This window comes from Sturnira hondurensis, unplaced genomic scaffold (genome assembly GCF_014824575.4).
Source record: "Sturnira hondurensis isolate 20B ecotype Veracruz unplaced genomic scaffold, ASM1482457v3 Scaffold0020787, whole genome shotgun sequence".
Taxonomy (NCBI): domain Eukaryota; kingdom Metazoa; phylum Chordata; class Mammalia; order Chiroptera; family Phyllostomidae; genus Sturnira; species Sturnira hondurensis.
Window position 1 is genome coordinate 422173 of NW_028093418.1, and position 13629 is coordinate 435801.

Sequence of the window (13629 nt, forward strand, 5' to 3'; positions counted from 1 at the left end):
TGACTAATTTATTTAAATGGTTTTCCAAAGATCAGGATAACTTGGCTTGAGACAGAAATTAAGTTAGAACCATAAAAATTCCAGCCAGGAAAACATTAGAATAACTTTGCCATGTGTGAAAAATAAGGACTTAAATTTCTTGCATACCTGAGTGCTAGCTTGATGTTCTCTGGTGCCTGCCAGATCCCTTTTTAAAAACGTAGTTTTGTGGGTACATGCGAACAAGAGAGGGATTTGGGCGTTTCAGCCATTGGAGTCTATTGTTTTTGAAAGATTATCCACATTAAAAAAAAAACCCACATCAATTAAGGGTGTTGTGGCCAAAGGCATAAAATAAGGACAGGATCCCAGCACACAGAGGCGGGTGCCTTTTGACGTGGATTTGGGGCACCCCTCTGCTGCTCACACAGGGACTCAGGACAGCGACCTTCCACTGAGTAGCACTTACCCTCGAGGACGGAGGTCATGATACTGACCACACTCATTGCCCTTTGGGCACGGAAAGGTTCGTTCAAGTATTCTGCTGATAAGAAAGCCTTCTTGTGTCCTGCTTCCAATGCCTGCAGGGACATAAACTGAGTCAGGACACTCCCCCAACCTGAAGTTTTCAGCGGCAAAGAGTGGTTGCTCAGCCTCTCATTGGCCAGTCTCATGTAGTTGCCAGTTGCTCAGTAAAGCTGTGATCCTCATTAGCCATGCTTGGTGGAATGCGGGCTGCTGTTGAACTTGGGGTTAGAGCTCAAGCATGAAGACCAGGACACAGAGCTGGCGTACAATCAGAGCCCAGGTCTGCAGCTAATAGGGTAACAGGGGCTTCCCTAAGGCTCTGAAAACTCCTTCCCTAACAGGGACCTGGGCACCAGGGTGGGGGCAGGCTACCTCTCGCGACTCTGAGGTTTCTGCCAAAGGGAGAAGAAGCAGCGGGCCAGGCAGTTATTATGAGACATCCTCTGGCCTGCACATAGGACATTTATGCACACTTCCTGCTCCTCATTAGACTTTCTGGACCTCCTTTCTAATTGGTCCACTTCCCTCTCCAACATACAACCTGGATTCTAATTCCACATCATCTCTTTCTTTCTCAGGGAGCATTTGTATGTCTTGACTGACTGACACAGTCCTCTCCATGCTTTCCTCTTTGGGCCTTTAGTCAGAAGTTCTGTCTGGGTTTTGGACCAGGCCCCTAACTCAAGCCACACACACCCCCTCAACATGGGGAGTCTGAGGTCCATGGAAGCTGGTTCAGCACCACAAAAAAACATTCAGAATCCAAATTCAACAAGGATTCATTGAGCCTCTACCATAGGTGAAGCTCACAGGTATGCAGCAGGTGCTTAATAAATATGAAGCATGTTTAGAAAGTTTCTAACCAAGAAGACTTAACCAAAGATACTAGTTGTTATTTGTCAGACACATACATACAAATGTAGGCACTTTAGCCCCTGCTGGTGTGGCTCAGTGGACTGAGCACCGGCTTGTAAACCAAAGGGTCGCTGATTCAAATCCCAGTCAGGGCACAAGCCTGGGTTGCGGGCCAGGTCCCCAGTGGGGGCTGTGTGAGAGACAACCACACAGTGACATTTCTCTTCCTCTCTTTTTCCCCCACTCCCCTGTCTAAAAATAAATAAAATCTTTTAAAAATGTAGGCACTTTATTCTTCCATATAACCCTTTCTCTATTTAGTAGCCTTTTTATAAGGGGAGAGACAGAGGCTTGAAGAGGTTAAGGAATTGAAACCCAGGTATGTGTGACACAGAAGGGCTTAAAGACTTAATCTTGCACAGGCCAAATAATTTAATGAAAGTGCATTGATGTTGCAATATCTAAGGAAGTGGTAATGCAGGGATCAATACTAAGGTTTCTTGAATGAGGCATTTTCTAGAATGTTAAATCACCTTCGAGGGGGTCCTGGAGACCAACTTTGACTTCAGGACTCTGTTGGTCCTTGGAGACCTACTCTCCCTTCTTTGCCCAGCTCTGTACCCAGGGAGAGTGACTTGTACAAACTGTATCACTCTCACTCTCTGCGCTGGTTGGATTTGGTCAATGGGAAGTGCAGATAGGAGATCAGAGGCTGGGAAGAGAGAGGAGCCCATGCTTCTCTCTGCTGGTCTGTGGCTGGGTTATGGCTGCAGTTCTACACCTGAGATGACAAGTTCTGTCAGGCCACTTCAAACACACAGTGGCTGCTCTTGCCAGGTCCTGGTTCTGGTCCTTTCCCTCGGCCCTCCTGCCTAGGCAAACACAGCTTCCCACCATACTGGTCTCTAGGGGCTTCACTGTCCTTTCTTAGCCCCCAGAACCCCACCCACCCTCTGTAAGTACTCCACTCAGCTCTCTCCAGTTGCCCAGAGTAGGACAATGAACTCTCTCCAGGGTGGTTCATCTGTCTCTTGCTGGCATCCCAACAGAGATGGAGCTGAGCTAACTCTACAAGACTCACCTTAGTTAGGGGAGCCCTATAATGAATGGTCTGTTTGCGAATTGCTCTGTGTCTGTGGCTAGCCAGAGAGGGCAACTGAAATACACTCACAGCATCATTACTGCAACTGGATTCAATTCAATTCAGCCTCTCATTGGCCAGTCTCATGTAGTTGCCAGTTGCTTATGGCTCCCAATTCAATGAGGAGTCCTGGTTTGGCATTACACTCTGTGATTATTCTATTAAGAGTGCTGGCCAGTAAGTCATTGTTGCTTACATTGTGCATTTTGGCAAGTTATTGCTTCTCTGAAGAAAGCAAGGAATGTGTTGCTTCTGCTGAGTTTGGTCCATGGCAACTCCCAGGATTTCTCTGGCTCCTGTTTGCCTAACCCAGGGTAGCTTGCATAGAGACACAGGTAGGAAGAGAACCTTCCATTTTTCTCATACTCATGCAGAGAGCAAGCAGATCTATCCCTAAAGCAGTGGTAGTGAGTGGGGACAGAGAAACACTGAAGAAACTATGGGATCAAGTAGAAAAGAATCTGTTATCAGTGCACAGAGTAAACCAGAAAACGTGTTGGACCCAGGTAAACCCGGTCTTTCTCTGGGTCTCACTTGCCCTGTTGATAAAATGGGGGTAGATGGAGGTGCTGGGCAGAATGATAGCCAAAGGATCCACCCACATGTGACACTCTGGACTTCATGGCCCAAAGCCTCTAGCTGGAGGACATCACTAAAGAGTCTAGAACATTCACAAACTCACCAAGACTTCTGTGACTCCAGGCCCATGGTCACCCGTGGGCGGTATGAGGTGTCCATCTTCTCCATGCCCTGGTCCAGGGTGGGCAGGTTGAGGCAGTGGGTTCCTAGAAGGAGGGCCTGGCTGGCGGGTACTCCCACCTAGCAGCAGGGAGTCTCGACGGCTATCATGGTCTCCAAGAAAGACTGCATCATCGGTGACCCCATCAGGGAATGAACCTTCTTGGGCAGGGGCCCGGAAATGAAATACACTGCCATGGCTGGCCCGGCGTCGCCCGGAGGTGAGACCTAGGAAAGACTGGGCCTTGCCCCAGAAGACAGGAAAGAGGGAGGCTGGAAGCTCATCCTGTGGGGAAATCTGGAGCTCAGCAGTGCCCTCCACTCACTCCCATTTCCCTGCTCTTATTCTCATGACCTTCTATCAGCAAATGGACGATACAAATCTAAGGGGTATTCTCAGTAAACTGAGAGAATAGGGGGAGAATAGAGAAAATGGGGAAGAGAATAGGGAAATATTCTTGACACAACCTGGGGAAAAGCCAAGAGGGATGAGAGATTACAGGGTGGTTAAGATCAGCAAATAGTCCTCATGGCCAAGGACATGTTAAAGGACAACCTTGTGGTTCAATGGGATGTGTCAGCTATTTGTCATCCTTTGGCCACTGGGCTGCTCCACCCAGAAAAGTTGTGACCTAAGGGACTCTATTATGCACATCAGTTCTGGAACATGCTTGGTAAATGGTTGTTGAATGACTGAGTGCACTTTATTGCCTGAAAATTAGGTTCTACAATTCATTAGATTCAGCCTGCAAGGGTGTGAGAGTTTGTGCTGCAAAGGAGGAGACAAGGGTTTTGTAATGTAATGAGCTTCCAGGATCCCTTGAGGCAAACTTTGAACCATCAACAATGGGGAGATTGAAGGGAGAGTTACAGTCTAATTTCCTGGAAGAATAATGACATTCTTCCAAATCAATAAACATTTCCCATCAAAATCCTCCTCTGAGACAACTGTGTGGCTTACTGTTGCCAGAGAAAAGGAGAGAATTCATAGGCCCAGAGGCCCTGGAGTCAGTTGGCTGGGTCAGCCAGTGCCAATGACCACTGTGGGAGCCTGACCCCAACGAGTTATCGCTTGTGGCTGGCAGTCCTACCCAGGAGCAGATCATATAAAGTATTTCTAAAACCTAAACATTGACTGCCTACCAAACTCTGGTCATGCTGCTGAAAATTTCCCCTTTTGTTAATTCTGTGGACAGAAAAGGGGCCACATACTAAACCTGACAAGCTCACGGGAGGCCTGCATGGTGGGCTTTACAAACACGTAAAATGGTCTGAAGTTCAAACTTCCCAACTAAAGGTGAGTGATGGCAGGTAGTCATGTCCTAGGCTGGTATTTTCCTCAACAAAAGTCAATCTGTACTTTAATGGAGCTTGTCCATTGTCTTCTTGTATCTAGGAATGTTCATGTTCCAGTAATCCCCTTTGCCCAAACCACTCAGAGCACAATCTCCCACCAGAACACAAGACCATAGAACCCCTCATTGGTATCTTGTTCTTCCACTTACTATCTCTATGTGCCGTAAATGTTAATTGTTAACTATCCTATATCCACCAATATAAATTTTACTTTTTATGCAATCTCAGTGATTTCCCTGCTTTGCTTTCTTCTGCCTCTCTAATCTCTCACCCAGGTAACCCCCTTACATCTCCCACTTTGATTCTGATATATAAAATAAGTGGCAAAACTGCCATTTTTCAGGAGCATTTTCTCAATCCATTGAGATTTTAATTTCCAGGGATTGTCATCAATTTGGCTCAAATAAACTTAGAAAAAAATCTGTATAGGTTTGGATTATTTTTACACTGATGATTCCTTTTATTCACTGAGCTACTGAAGTTGGGACACCTTGTTGTCCGTTGGAGTTTCCCTTACTTTCCTTATCCAATCAAACTGAACTTTCCTTTTTTGGATATTTTGAGCCCAATGCTGTTCCACAACCATCATTGCCACCCTGAAATTATAAACAGAGTACTCTTTTGCCTAGTATAGATGTCCAAGGACTATGGAACTCATAAAATCCCACAAATCCTTCCTACTTTTGAAGTAAAGGTGCAGAGTCAGTAAATCTTTATTAAAGATTGGACACGTGAATTATTTGTACTGAGCAGTAGGCAAATCAGGGAGGAAATTAGGAGAAAAGTTTTGGTCCCATATGAGACAGGCAGTGCCCCCTTAGCCACCAATTAAATGTTTTATAATTAAACTATTGTAGGCAATGGTTTCTGAACATAAGTATTAGACTTGCCTTAAAATGCATCATTCAAGACAGCTAACTCATGTCCTGTGGGTTGCCCAAAACCCTGGCTGTGTCTCTCCTAATGACTCCCAAGCATTCTCTAATTTCTGATGATAAGAAAATGGCTTTATATAAAAACTGCCTGTGGTCTATTTACCATAAGAATAAACCTGGTAAAAGAGGAAGGGGATGCCTTCTTGAATGGACTGCAATTAATCAATTAGCATTTAAAAACTACCCAAGTAGTCAGGGCACATGCCTGGGTTGCAGGCCAGTTCCCAGCAGGGGACACACGAGAGGCAACCATACATTGATATTTCTCTCCCTCTCTCCTTCCCTTCCCCTCTGAAGATAAAATAAATAAAATCTTTAGAAAATAAAAAATAAAATAAAAAAATAAAAACTACCCAAGTGGCACCTTTCTGTCTTTGCTCATACATGGTCTTCTTTGTGCCTGGAAAATATGCCTCCCAAGCCCTTCCAGCCCTCAATAACTGGAGAACCCCCTACTCACTATGTACTATTCACCTCCATTATTCCCTCCTCCAGTGGAGCTTTTCTTGATACACCCCCTATACCCCTAAGACTCATGTTTTCTCTTCTATTTCCCAAACACCATGCCTGTGTCCCTAATGTAGTATAAAACACATGCCTGTTTTTATATCTGCCTCCTCCATCTGAATGGGAAGTCCTTGAGAAAGGGACCATGTTTTAGTCATCTCTTTATGTCAAGCATCTAGTATTATTGAATTAACAACACAGAGTTCCTCTCTTTTTTCCCTTTGAAGGTAAGCCTAGCCGAAGAGACAACCACACATACTGAATAGTTATTGGACATCCAGGTGCTGATTTATGTGGGGCTAAGTGAATGGAGGAAATTAAAGACCAATTCAGACTGTCATTGACATTGCCATGGAAGCTGTGATTCACCCTGTTCTGTGATTGTGAAAGCCCTAGTCAAATTCCCTGTGAAACATCTTCTGAACTGTGCCCTGTGCATTCTGGGTGTTGCTCAAGAGGCAGAGCAAGGAAAATAAGGGCACAAACTCTGATAGATGCTGAAGTGTGGGTGTCTCTGAGGCCAGTGTGCATGTGAGTATGTCTGTGTACTTATACACACACATAGGTTTGAGGATTGGAGAAAGAGCATTCCAAAAAATAGAATATCCTTCAGATGAGCACAGGAACAGATAGAGAAGGAAGTGAGGGTCAGAAGGCCTGAAGAATAGCGATTTTAATTCTCTTTCCCATACTATGAGAGTGGGAACTATTGTTCTACGTAGAATTTATTATCTCTTAGGAAGGGGCAACATGTGGGGTACACAGGACCCCAGGGAGGTGGTGGTGGGAGGAAACTTGGTGAATACAGTGAATCTTAGAGTGGGAAGTAGAAGTTATGAGGGAGGCAGAATTGCTACAGAATCTGAAATGAGGCACTAAGGTTATTCCTAGGCTGGATTGTATCACAGAGACGGGTGCTAGGATCTTCTATGCTAACAATAGGTGGGAATTTGAGCTGCAGGGGCTGAGGCATGAGGTCAGAAAGAAGTGGGCAAACAATTTCAGCACCATGGACAAGAACTGGCCTCCCTGTTCCAGAATCAAAGATCAGTGTGCAGGAAGGAAGCTAACCCTTGATGTCCACGGGTCTACAGACACCTCAAAATCATGCCAAATATGGGTTCACCACCTTTCCCACACACCTGGCTTCTTCCTGCAGTGCTCCTCTCTTAGAATCACCACCCACACAGTTGCCCAGTCTGGAAACCTGGGAGTCATTGTGGACTCCTTTTTTCCACATTCCGCAGTCCCAGTCTTGTTGGTTCCATGTCTACTCATAAAAGTGTTCATAATCCACCTCCTTTTCCCATCTATAATGACCTTGTCCTAGTGTAGGTCACAACTATGGAGGGGTCTGAATTACTAAAATAGCCTCCTAATGTCTGTGCCTCCAGCTACCTCCCAGTTGCAAACCACTTCCCACTTCAATCTACTGTCCACAATAGCTGCAAAGGTGGGTAATCTTTACTGCACAAACCTGAGCCCCTTACCATCCTGTGTTGGTTGTAAGGCTCAGACTGGAGTGATTTGTTGTCATCTGCAGAGCTCTCTGACAGCCTTGACTTCATTCTGTGCCTTTTTTCATTGGCACTTTTGGAGGCTAAAGGTGATCCAATGTGGGAGTGAAGAGAGGCTGTGTCAATCCCCATTGTTGCCAGCACCTGAGGAGAGAGAACAGCAGCTGCAGCCAACAGTATCTTGTTGAACTTTGCATAAATGTGTCCCCCAGATGTTGGGTGTCTCAGAGGTGAGGGCGTCTGGAACAGAGGAGGCCAAGATTAGGACCTGGGTGGAAATGGGATTGAGATGTGGTGGGAAGAGCTACTACCTCTAGGTCACCTCCCTCATTTACACAGTGGAGGAGAACCTGTTGATGACCTGCCCAAATTCCTTTTATGGGCCAGTACACTCATCCTCAGATGCTTGAGTGGTAGCTGCTAATGGCTCACAGCTGAGGCATTCTGCAAAGTTTCCTTTGACTGTACATTGGGCTGGGGCAGGTATGGGGGTACAAAAGGCCAGTCCTCTTGCCTCAAGTTAGATGGGCTAGCTCTGTGGTACTAGTCACACCCAGAGTTCCCAAGGTATTATGCTGAATGTTGTCTCTGGCTGAGGCCACGTTCTCATTTAATTCTTCCCCTTCCCCTACCCCCATCCTGCTTCCTTTACTCTCCTTCTTCTGGGAGCATCTCTCAACAAATCACTTGCCTACCATTCTTCACTTGGGCTTTTATTTTGTTGTTGTTGAGAAAACTTGACTTAAGGTGGTCCCTGAGCTAAGATAAACCATCCTAAACTTCCAGAGAATGACAGCTTTAATCTAAGTGGCTTGTCCAGACTTCTTCCCAAGAATGTACAGCCTGCAACAGGCTTCACAAAGCTTTCACCCCTCACAGACCTCCTCCTCCTTCCGGAGCATCTCAAGGGCCTCCTGAAACTTCCTCTCCTTGGCTTCAATTTCATCAATGGTTGCCTGGTTCTGCTCCTCATAGGCCATGGTGACAACAGCCAAAATCAAGTTGACAAGGTAGAAAGATCCCAGGAAGATGACAAGCACAAAAAAGATCATATAAATTTTCCCAGAAGCCCTCAGGGTCTGCAGATTCAAAAGAAAGGAAAGAGACATGTACTCAGAGTAGATGGGCCCCTGACATTGTCAGGTTCCTCCAGGAAAAAGGTAGTGATGTTGACGCCCACCCCTCAGCCTTCAGCCAAGTCTGTATGGAGACACGCAGATCAATACCTGCTGGTAGAGGCGTTCCCAGGAATCCTGTGTCATGAGGCGAAACAGTGAGAGGAAAGCCCAAATGAAGGAATCAAAACTGGTGTAGTTAAAATCGGGGTTGTCAGATGTCTTCATGCAGAAATACCCTTCAGGGCAGTGGCTGCAGCAAGAAGAGAGAAGGTTGTCAATTACACAGCATCTTATTTATTGGGGGCAAGGCAGCCCAGGGCTGTGGAAAGATTGGAGTTCAAGGCCTGGACTTCCTCTTATGAGCTGGATGAGCTTGGACAACTAGTTTCTTTAGGCCTCAGTTTCTCTTGCCCGTAGAATGGGGATAATAATATTATCACTTCAGAGCTTCATACAGAAGGGAGTGGCCTGGGGAAAGTCAGCTCAGATATGACCCCACAAGGCTACAAGCTCCTTGCAAGTTCATACCAGGGGAGGGAGAGTCAGTACAAATAGCACAGATTTAAAACCTGAGCCTGGTGGATCACCTGCAGAATGGTCTATTGAAGGAGGACTCACATTAGCTAAGTTCAGTGACAAATTATAGATAACAATGAAAACATTTTCCACTGACTGAGCACTTACTGTGTCCTCTTCTCTCACCTATATGGTTTGCAAATGCTCTAATTTAACCATCTCCACATCCTTTTTACAGATGTGGAAGTTGAGGTTCAGAGAGAAGTCAGTTCCTAAACACACGCAGATGCAATGTATTTATTTAAAAAGAGAAATAAAACTGTACAGAAGCCTATGAAGACTGACCAATAAAGGAAGGTCAAATTGAAGATGATTGCTTGGTGAGCATTGGGGTGGGAGTGCTGGATTCCTCTCTCTCCATCAGTGGGTAAGTTGATGTTGAGAAATGTACCTCTGAGCCCAGGGCATGTGGAGTGCTCTCCACCTCAGTGGGATGATCTGGTCGAGGATGAAGTGATGCTGTGCTTGTATTCTGGATTCTACTCCTCTAGGATTCCCCCACTAACACCAGCCTCTGGGGCTCTCCTTGTTTCAGATGTCAATGTGAACACTCACTCTAGAACCCATACCATTGATTAGAGTCCCAGCAACTTGATAATAATCAATCCCAATTCCATCTGCAACCTTGGTTTTCCGACATTGTGGACCCACATTTAAACCAAGAGCAAACTTTAGTTTGCTCTCCCAAGGAGCAAGTCAACCCACCACCTGTAGGTTTGCTAGTGAACACTGAAGGCAGCCTTATCTCTGAGTCTGCCATGGAACACTGTGTGGTTGCTACACGTCAACAGCTAACTGCTCTGAGAATTACAGGAAACCATGGTGCCAGGCCTTTTGCATGCTGCCTCCAGCATAGTAACTATGATATATAAAATGCAAATTCAAATTCCTGCTGCTTTTAATCTGAAGCTACAAGAAGGATGGACTGAGACAATGCATGTGATGGAATGCTGAAAATCATCAAGTATTTCCTAATATGTGTTCTCCACCTCAACACCCCAGGCTTTCCTCCCACAGTGCCACTGGTCACCGTGGGCCTTTGCTTAGGGCTCTGCTCCTCAGAAGCCCAGCATGGCCTCAAGGTTTGGTGGTCACAGCATGCCATTCAGGGCTTACTCTGCCCATTGTCCTGAGATGGCCTCTACTCACCAGCCATCTCAGCCCTATCCACTCCTTCAATACCTGGCCAGGACCTGCCTAGCAGGAGGCCTGGCCTCTCTTGGAGCCTGACAGGATGCTCATGAATAGACCCCACAAATTTACCACCAGTTGTGCTTGGGCTACTCTGGACCCATTGCCGTGGGAAGCGTCATTATTCATTGATGGGCCTTTGGTCTAAATTTAAGTCAAGGGCGAATGAAAGCTGACATTGGAACAATCCTCTCCCTGAGTCAAAGAACCAAATGCCAATTTAATTTGTGAAGAAAAGAAGCCACGAAGCCTATGTTGATCAAATTCCTCTGTTTTCAGGGGTCCTCACCCCTTAGCTCTATCTGAGATTGTTTCTCTGGTGAGCTGGTTAAGGCAGAGCTCTACCAGCTCCATTTGGGGCTGTCAGCTACTCAGGGAGTGGGGTTGTGTGGGCTCTGGTCTACTAGGCCCCCAGCCATGGACCTGGGAGTGGTAAGTCTCTTTGATCTGTTGCCTGAACTCTCTCTGCTCGTATCTGCTCCAGTAGTCAAAGCAGCGGGCATCCCTGAGGAGGCCCCTACCTCCTTGCTGGTCTCTGTTCTGCCACCTGGAATGGCCTCCCTCCAAACCATCCCTTGCTCACCCAGCCTGGAGACATACTGCCTGCCCCTCAACTCTCACCTCTACTACCACCTCCAGGAAACTCTCCCTGGCCTCCTCACCAGCCTCACGTCATCACCTCTCTGTGCTGCCCCAGCCCTCAGAGCCTCCAGAACACCAATGGCTCTTCACGGAGGAGCATCTTCATACATATGTCTCAGAGCTCACGAACTGGCAGCTTGCATGTTGCATTTGGCTTGCAGACATATTTTATTTGGTTCACAACATATAGACATTTTATGGCATTGGTAGCCAATGTTAATAGCTGGGAGATTTCACATAAAAATCAAAATTTCCTATTTCTCTTTTAAAAGTTGGAAGAGTTGGAAGCAGTGGACCCAACATTTCCATGTGGCCACCAAAGGCTGGACAGTGGTTCCCCCCTTTTGATGGGATTTGCACTGTCATCACCATGGCTCCCACCCAGCCCACTCCTCTCATTTGTTATGTGTATGGACTCTGAGAATTTGAAATTATAAAATCTGATACCTGCACTTTTTCCTCTGTTATGTGAGGATAATGAAACCCATGGGATGGAGTTGTGGTGATTGAATGTGGAGCATTTGACACAAAACATATTTAACAAATATTAGTTCCTTCCTAGGGTAGATTGCTTGCAAAAATCGCCACAATTATTCCCCTCCCTGTATTCTCACCCCTTTGTGATATGATGTTGCAGATTCTTCTATCAAAAGGTGAGGTCTATTTTTCCACCCCTTGAATCTGGACTGACCTGGGACTTGCTTAGGTCAATAGAATGCAGTAGAGTTACCTTGTGCCAGTTCTAAGCCACAAGAGACCTTGCACACTTTCACTCTTTCTCTTATAACCCTGCCTCTGCCGTGGGAACAAGCCCAGGCTAGCCTGCTGGGGAATGAGAGACCATAAGACCACCCTAGATCAGCCAGCCTCCAGCTAATCTGCCCCTGAGATGCATCAGTGAATCTAGTCAATGCCAGAAGAACACCACACTGATCTCGGCCCAACACATGGACATGTAGAATCTTGAGCTAAATAAATGGCTGGTGTTTTAAGCCACAAAAGCTTGAGGCTGTTTGTTACAAAGCAGAAGCTAACTCATACACTCCCTCCCCAAAAGCCAGGGCTGGCAGAAGCCATGGTTTAGTCATTTCTACATTTTTTTCAGGACCAACTGCCCAGTCTCTGTCCAAAAAATGTTGATGACAAGGAGAAAGGACTACTGGGCATTGTAGCTATGTCATGGATTGGACGCTCACCCTGAGTCAGACCCATTGCCACAGAGAAGGCGGTCAGAAGTGCCTGGCTTATCGATGTAGAAGTCTGAAAAAGAAAGGAAGAAATGGAATCTCTGCATATGGTTCTGAACTCAAGCCTTGGGTGGTGAAGGCAGCACCTTTTAAGTCTTCTGCCCCAGCGAGGTGAGTTATCCTGGCTGTGTGAACTCAGTGGGCATACAAAGGACACTCAGAACAGAAAAAGTCCCACCTGGGAAGAAAAAAGCTGAGCCATGACTTCAGCTCCAAGCCTCTCCCAGCACAGGCAAAATTACACGCCCCTGGATTTATATCTCATTTCCTTGCAAAAGGAACATTTGATAACAAAAATGGGAGGTCCAAAAGTAAAATGCAACTCAGGAAGAGCATTAAAGCAGGAAAGAGGAACCAAAATATACATCTATGTGGGTACACAGGGGCTTCACACCCCTTGCCAACCAGACCTTCATCCTTATGGCAGAAATTCCACTCGTATGTTTTATAAGAAGAGTAATTGGCTGTCTCATTGAGAGCTGTGCAATTCTTGACACATTTGTTCTTGAGGTTACCCTTGAAGAGTTGCAGCCCCACCAGGGCAAAGACACTCAGACAGAAGATGGTGAGGATGGTCACATCAGCCAGCTTCTTCACTGAGTGGATCAGGGCCCCAACGATGACTTTTAGCCCTGTGGGAAGATGACAGAGATACTCCAACATGGATAAAGCACCACACCCAGCACACACGTGCGCCTGGCACACTTGCATTTTAGCCACCCTACCCTCTCACTACATATAGGTGTGAGGCATTTTATAAGCTCTAGAGTAGTTCTAAGCCTAGTTTCTTGTACGGACCCAGTAAGGATGCTTGCCCCATTTAAAGATGAGGTCACTGAGGCCCAGGCAATGCATTGCTCATCATCTTAATGCTAATAAGTTCCTGACAATAGCAATTCAATTTAAAAAAGAATTGTTGAGTACCTGCTGTGTTTCAGGCATTGTGCTAACCAAGAGGCTACTAAATCATTCCAGTCCTTTGGCATCTGTCTTTCTGCACTCAGCTCAGTTCTGGGAGAAGCTTGAGGCTGGGGGCACATGAATCTCAGTGTGTGAGAGAGAGACACACATACACACACACACAGATACAAGGAAAGTAGAATGGGACAGAAAAGAGAAACATGGACACAAAAGCACAGAGACATGAGCACAGCAATAGTGTAAAACCATGAGAGACACTGGAAACAGAGAGAATCTGAGAGGAGGCTACACCAGAGCTAAGCCCAACTGGCAGCAAAGATGAGGCCCCTACTTGTTTAAGGAAGGATGGTTTGCTGCTCTGATAAAGGAAATCACCAT

The 13629-nt window shown here is 46.1% G+C and overlaps 1 protein-coding gene across 3 annotated transcripts in view; it reads right to left on the reverse strand.

Moving 5' to 3' along the window:
* Positions 1 to 13629, reverse strand: part of SCN10A (sodium voltage-gated channel alpha subunit 10) — a 79698-nt gene that overhangs the window by 45736 nt on the left and 20333 nt on the right. For 2 of the 3 annotated variants that reach the window (XM_037030453.1, XM_037030452.1), the window contains exons 6-12: positions 12741 to 12962; positions 12280 to 12343; positions 8783 to 8924; positions 8438 to 8635; positions 7530 to 7700; positions 3186 to 3479; positions 449 to 560 (exon numbers count right to left, since the gene is read on the reverse strand). In XM_037030453.1, the coding sequence (XP_036886348.1) occupies positions 449 to 560; positions 3186 to 3479; positions 7530 to 7700; positions 8438 to 8635; positions 8783 to 8924; positions 12280 to 12343; positions 12741 to 12962 (1203 nt within the window). The remainder of the gene's footprint in view (positions 1 to 448; positions 561 to 3185; positions 3480 to 7529; positions 7701 to 8437; positions 8636 to 8782; positions 8925 to 12279; positions 12344 to 12740; positions 12963 to 13629) is intronic. The other variant, XM_037030454.1, reaches the window with a different exon arrangement.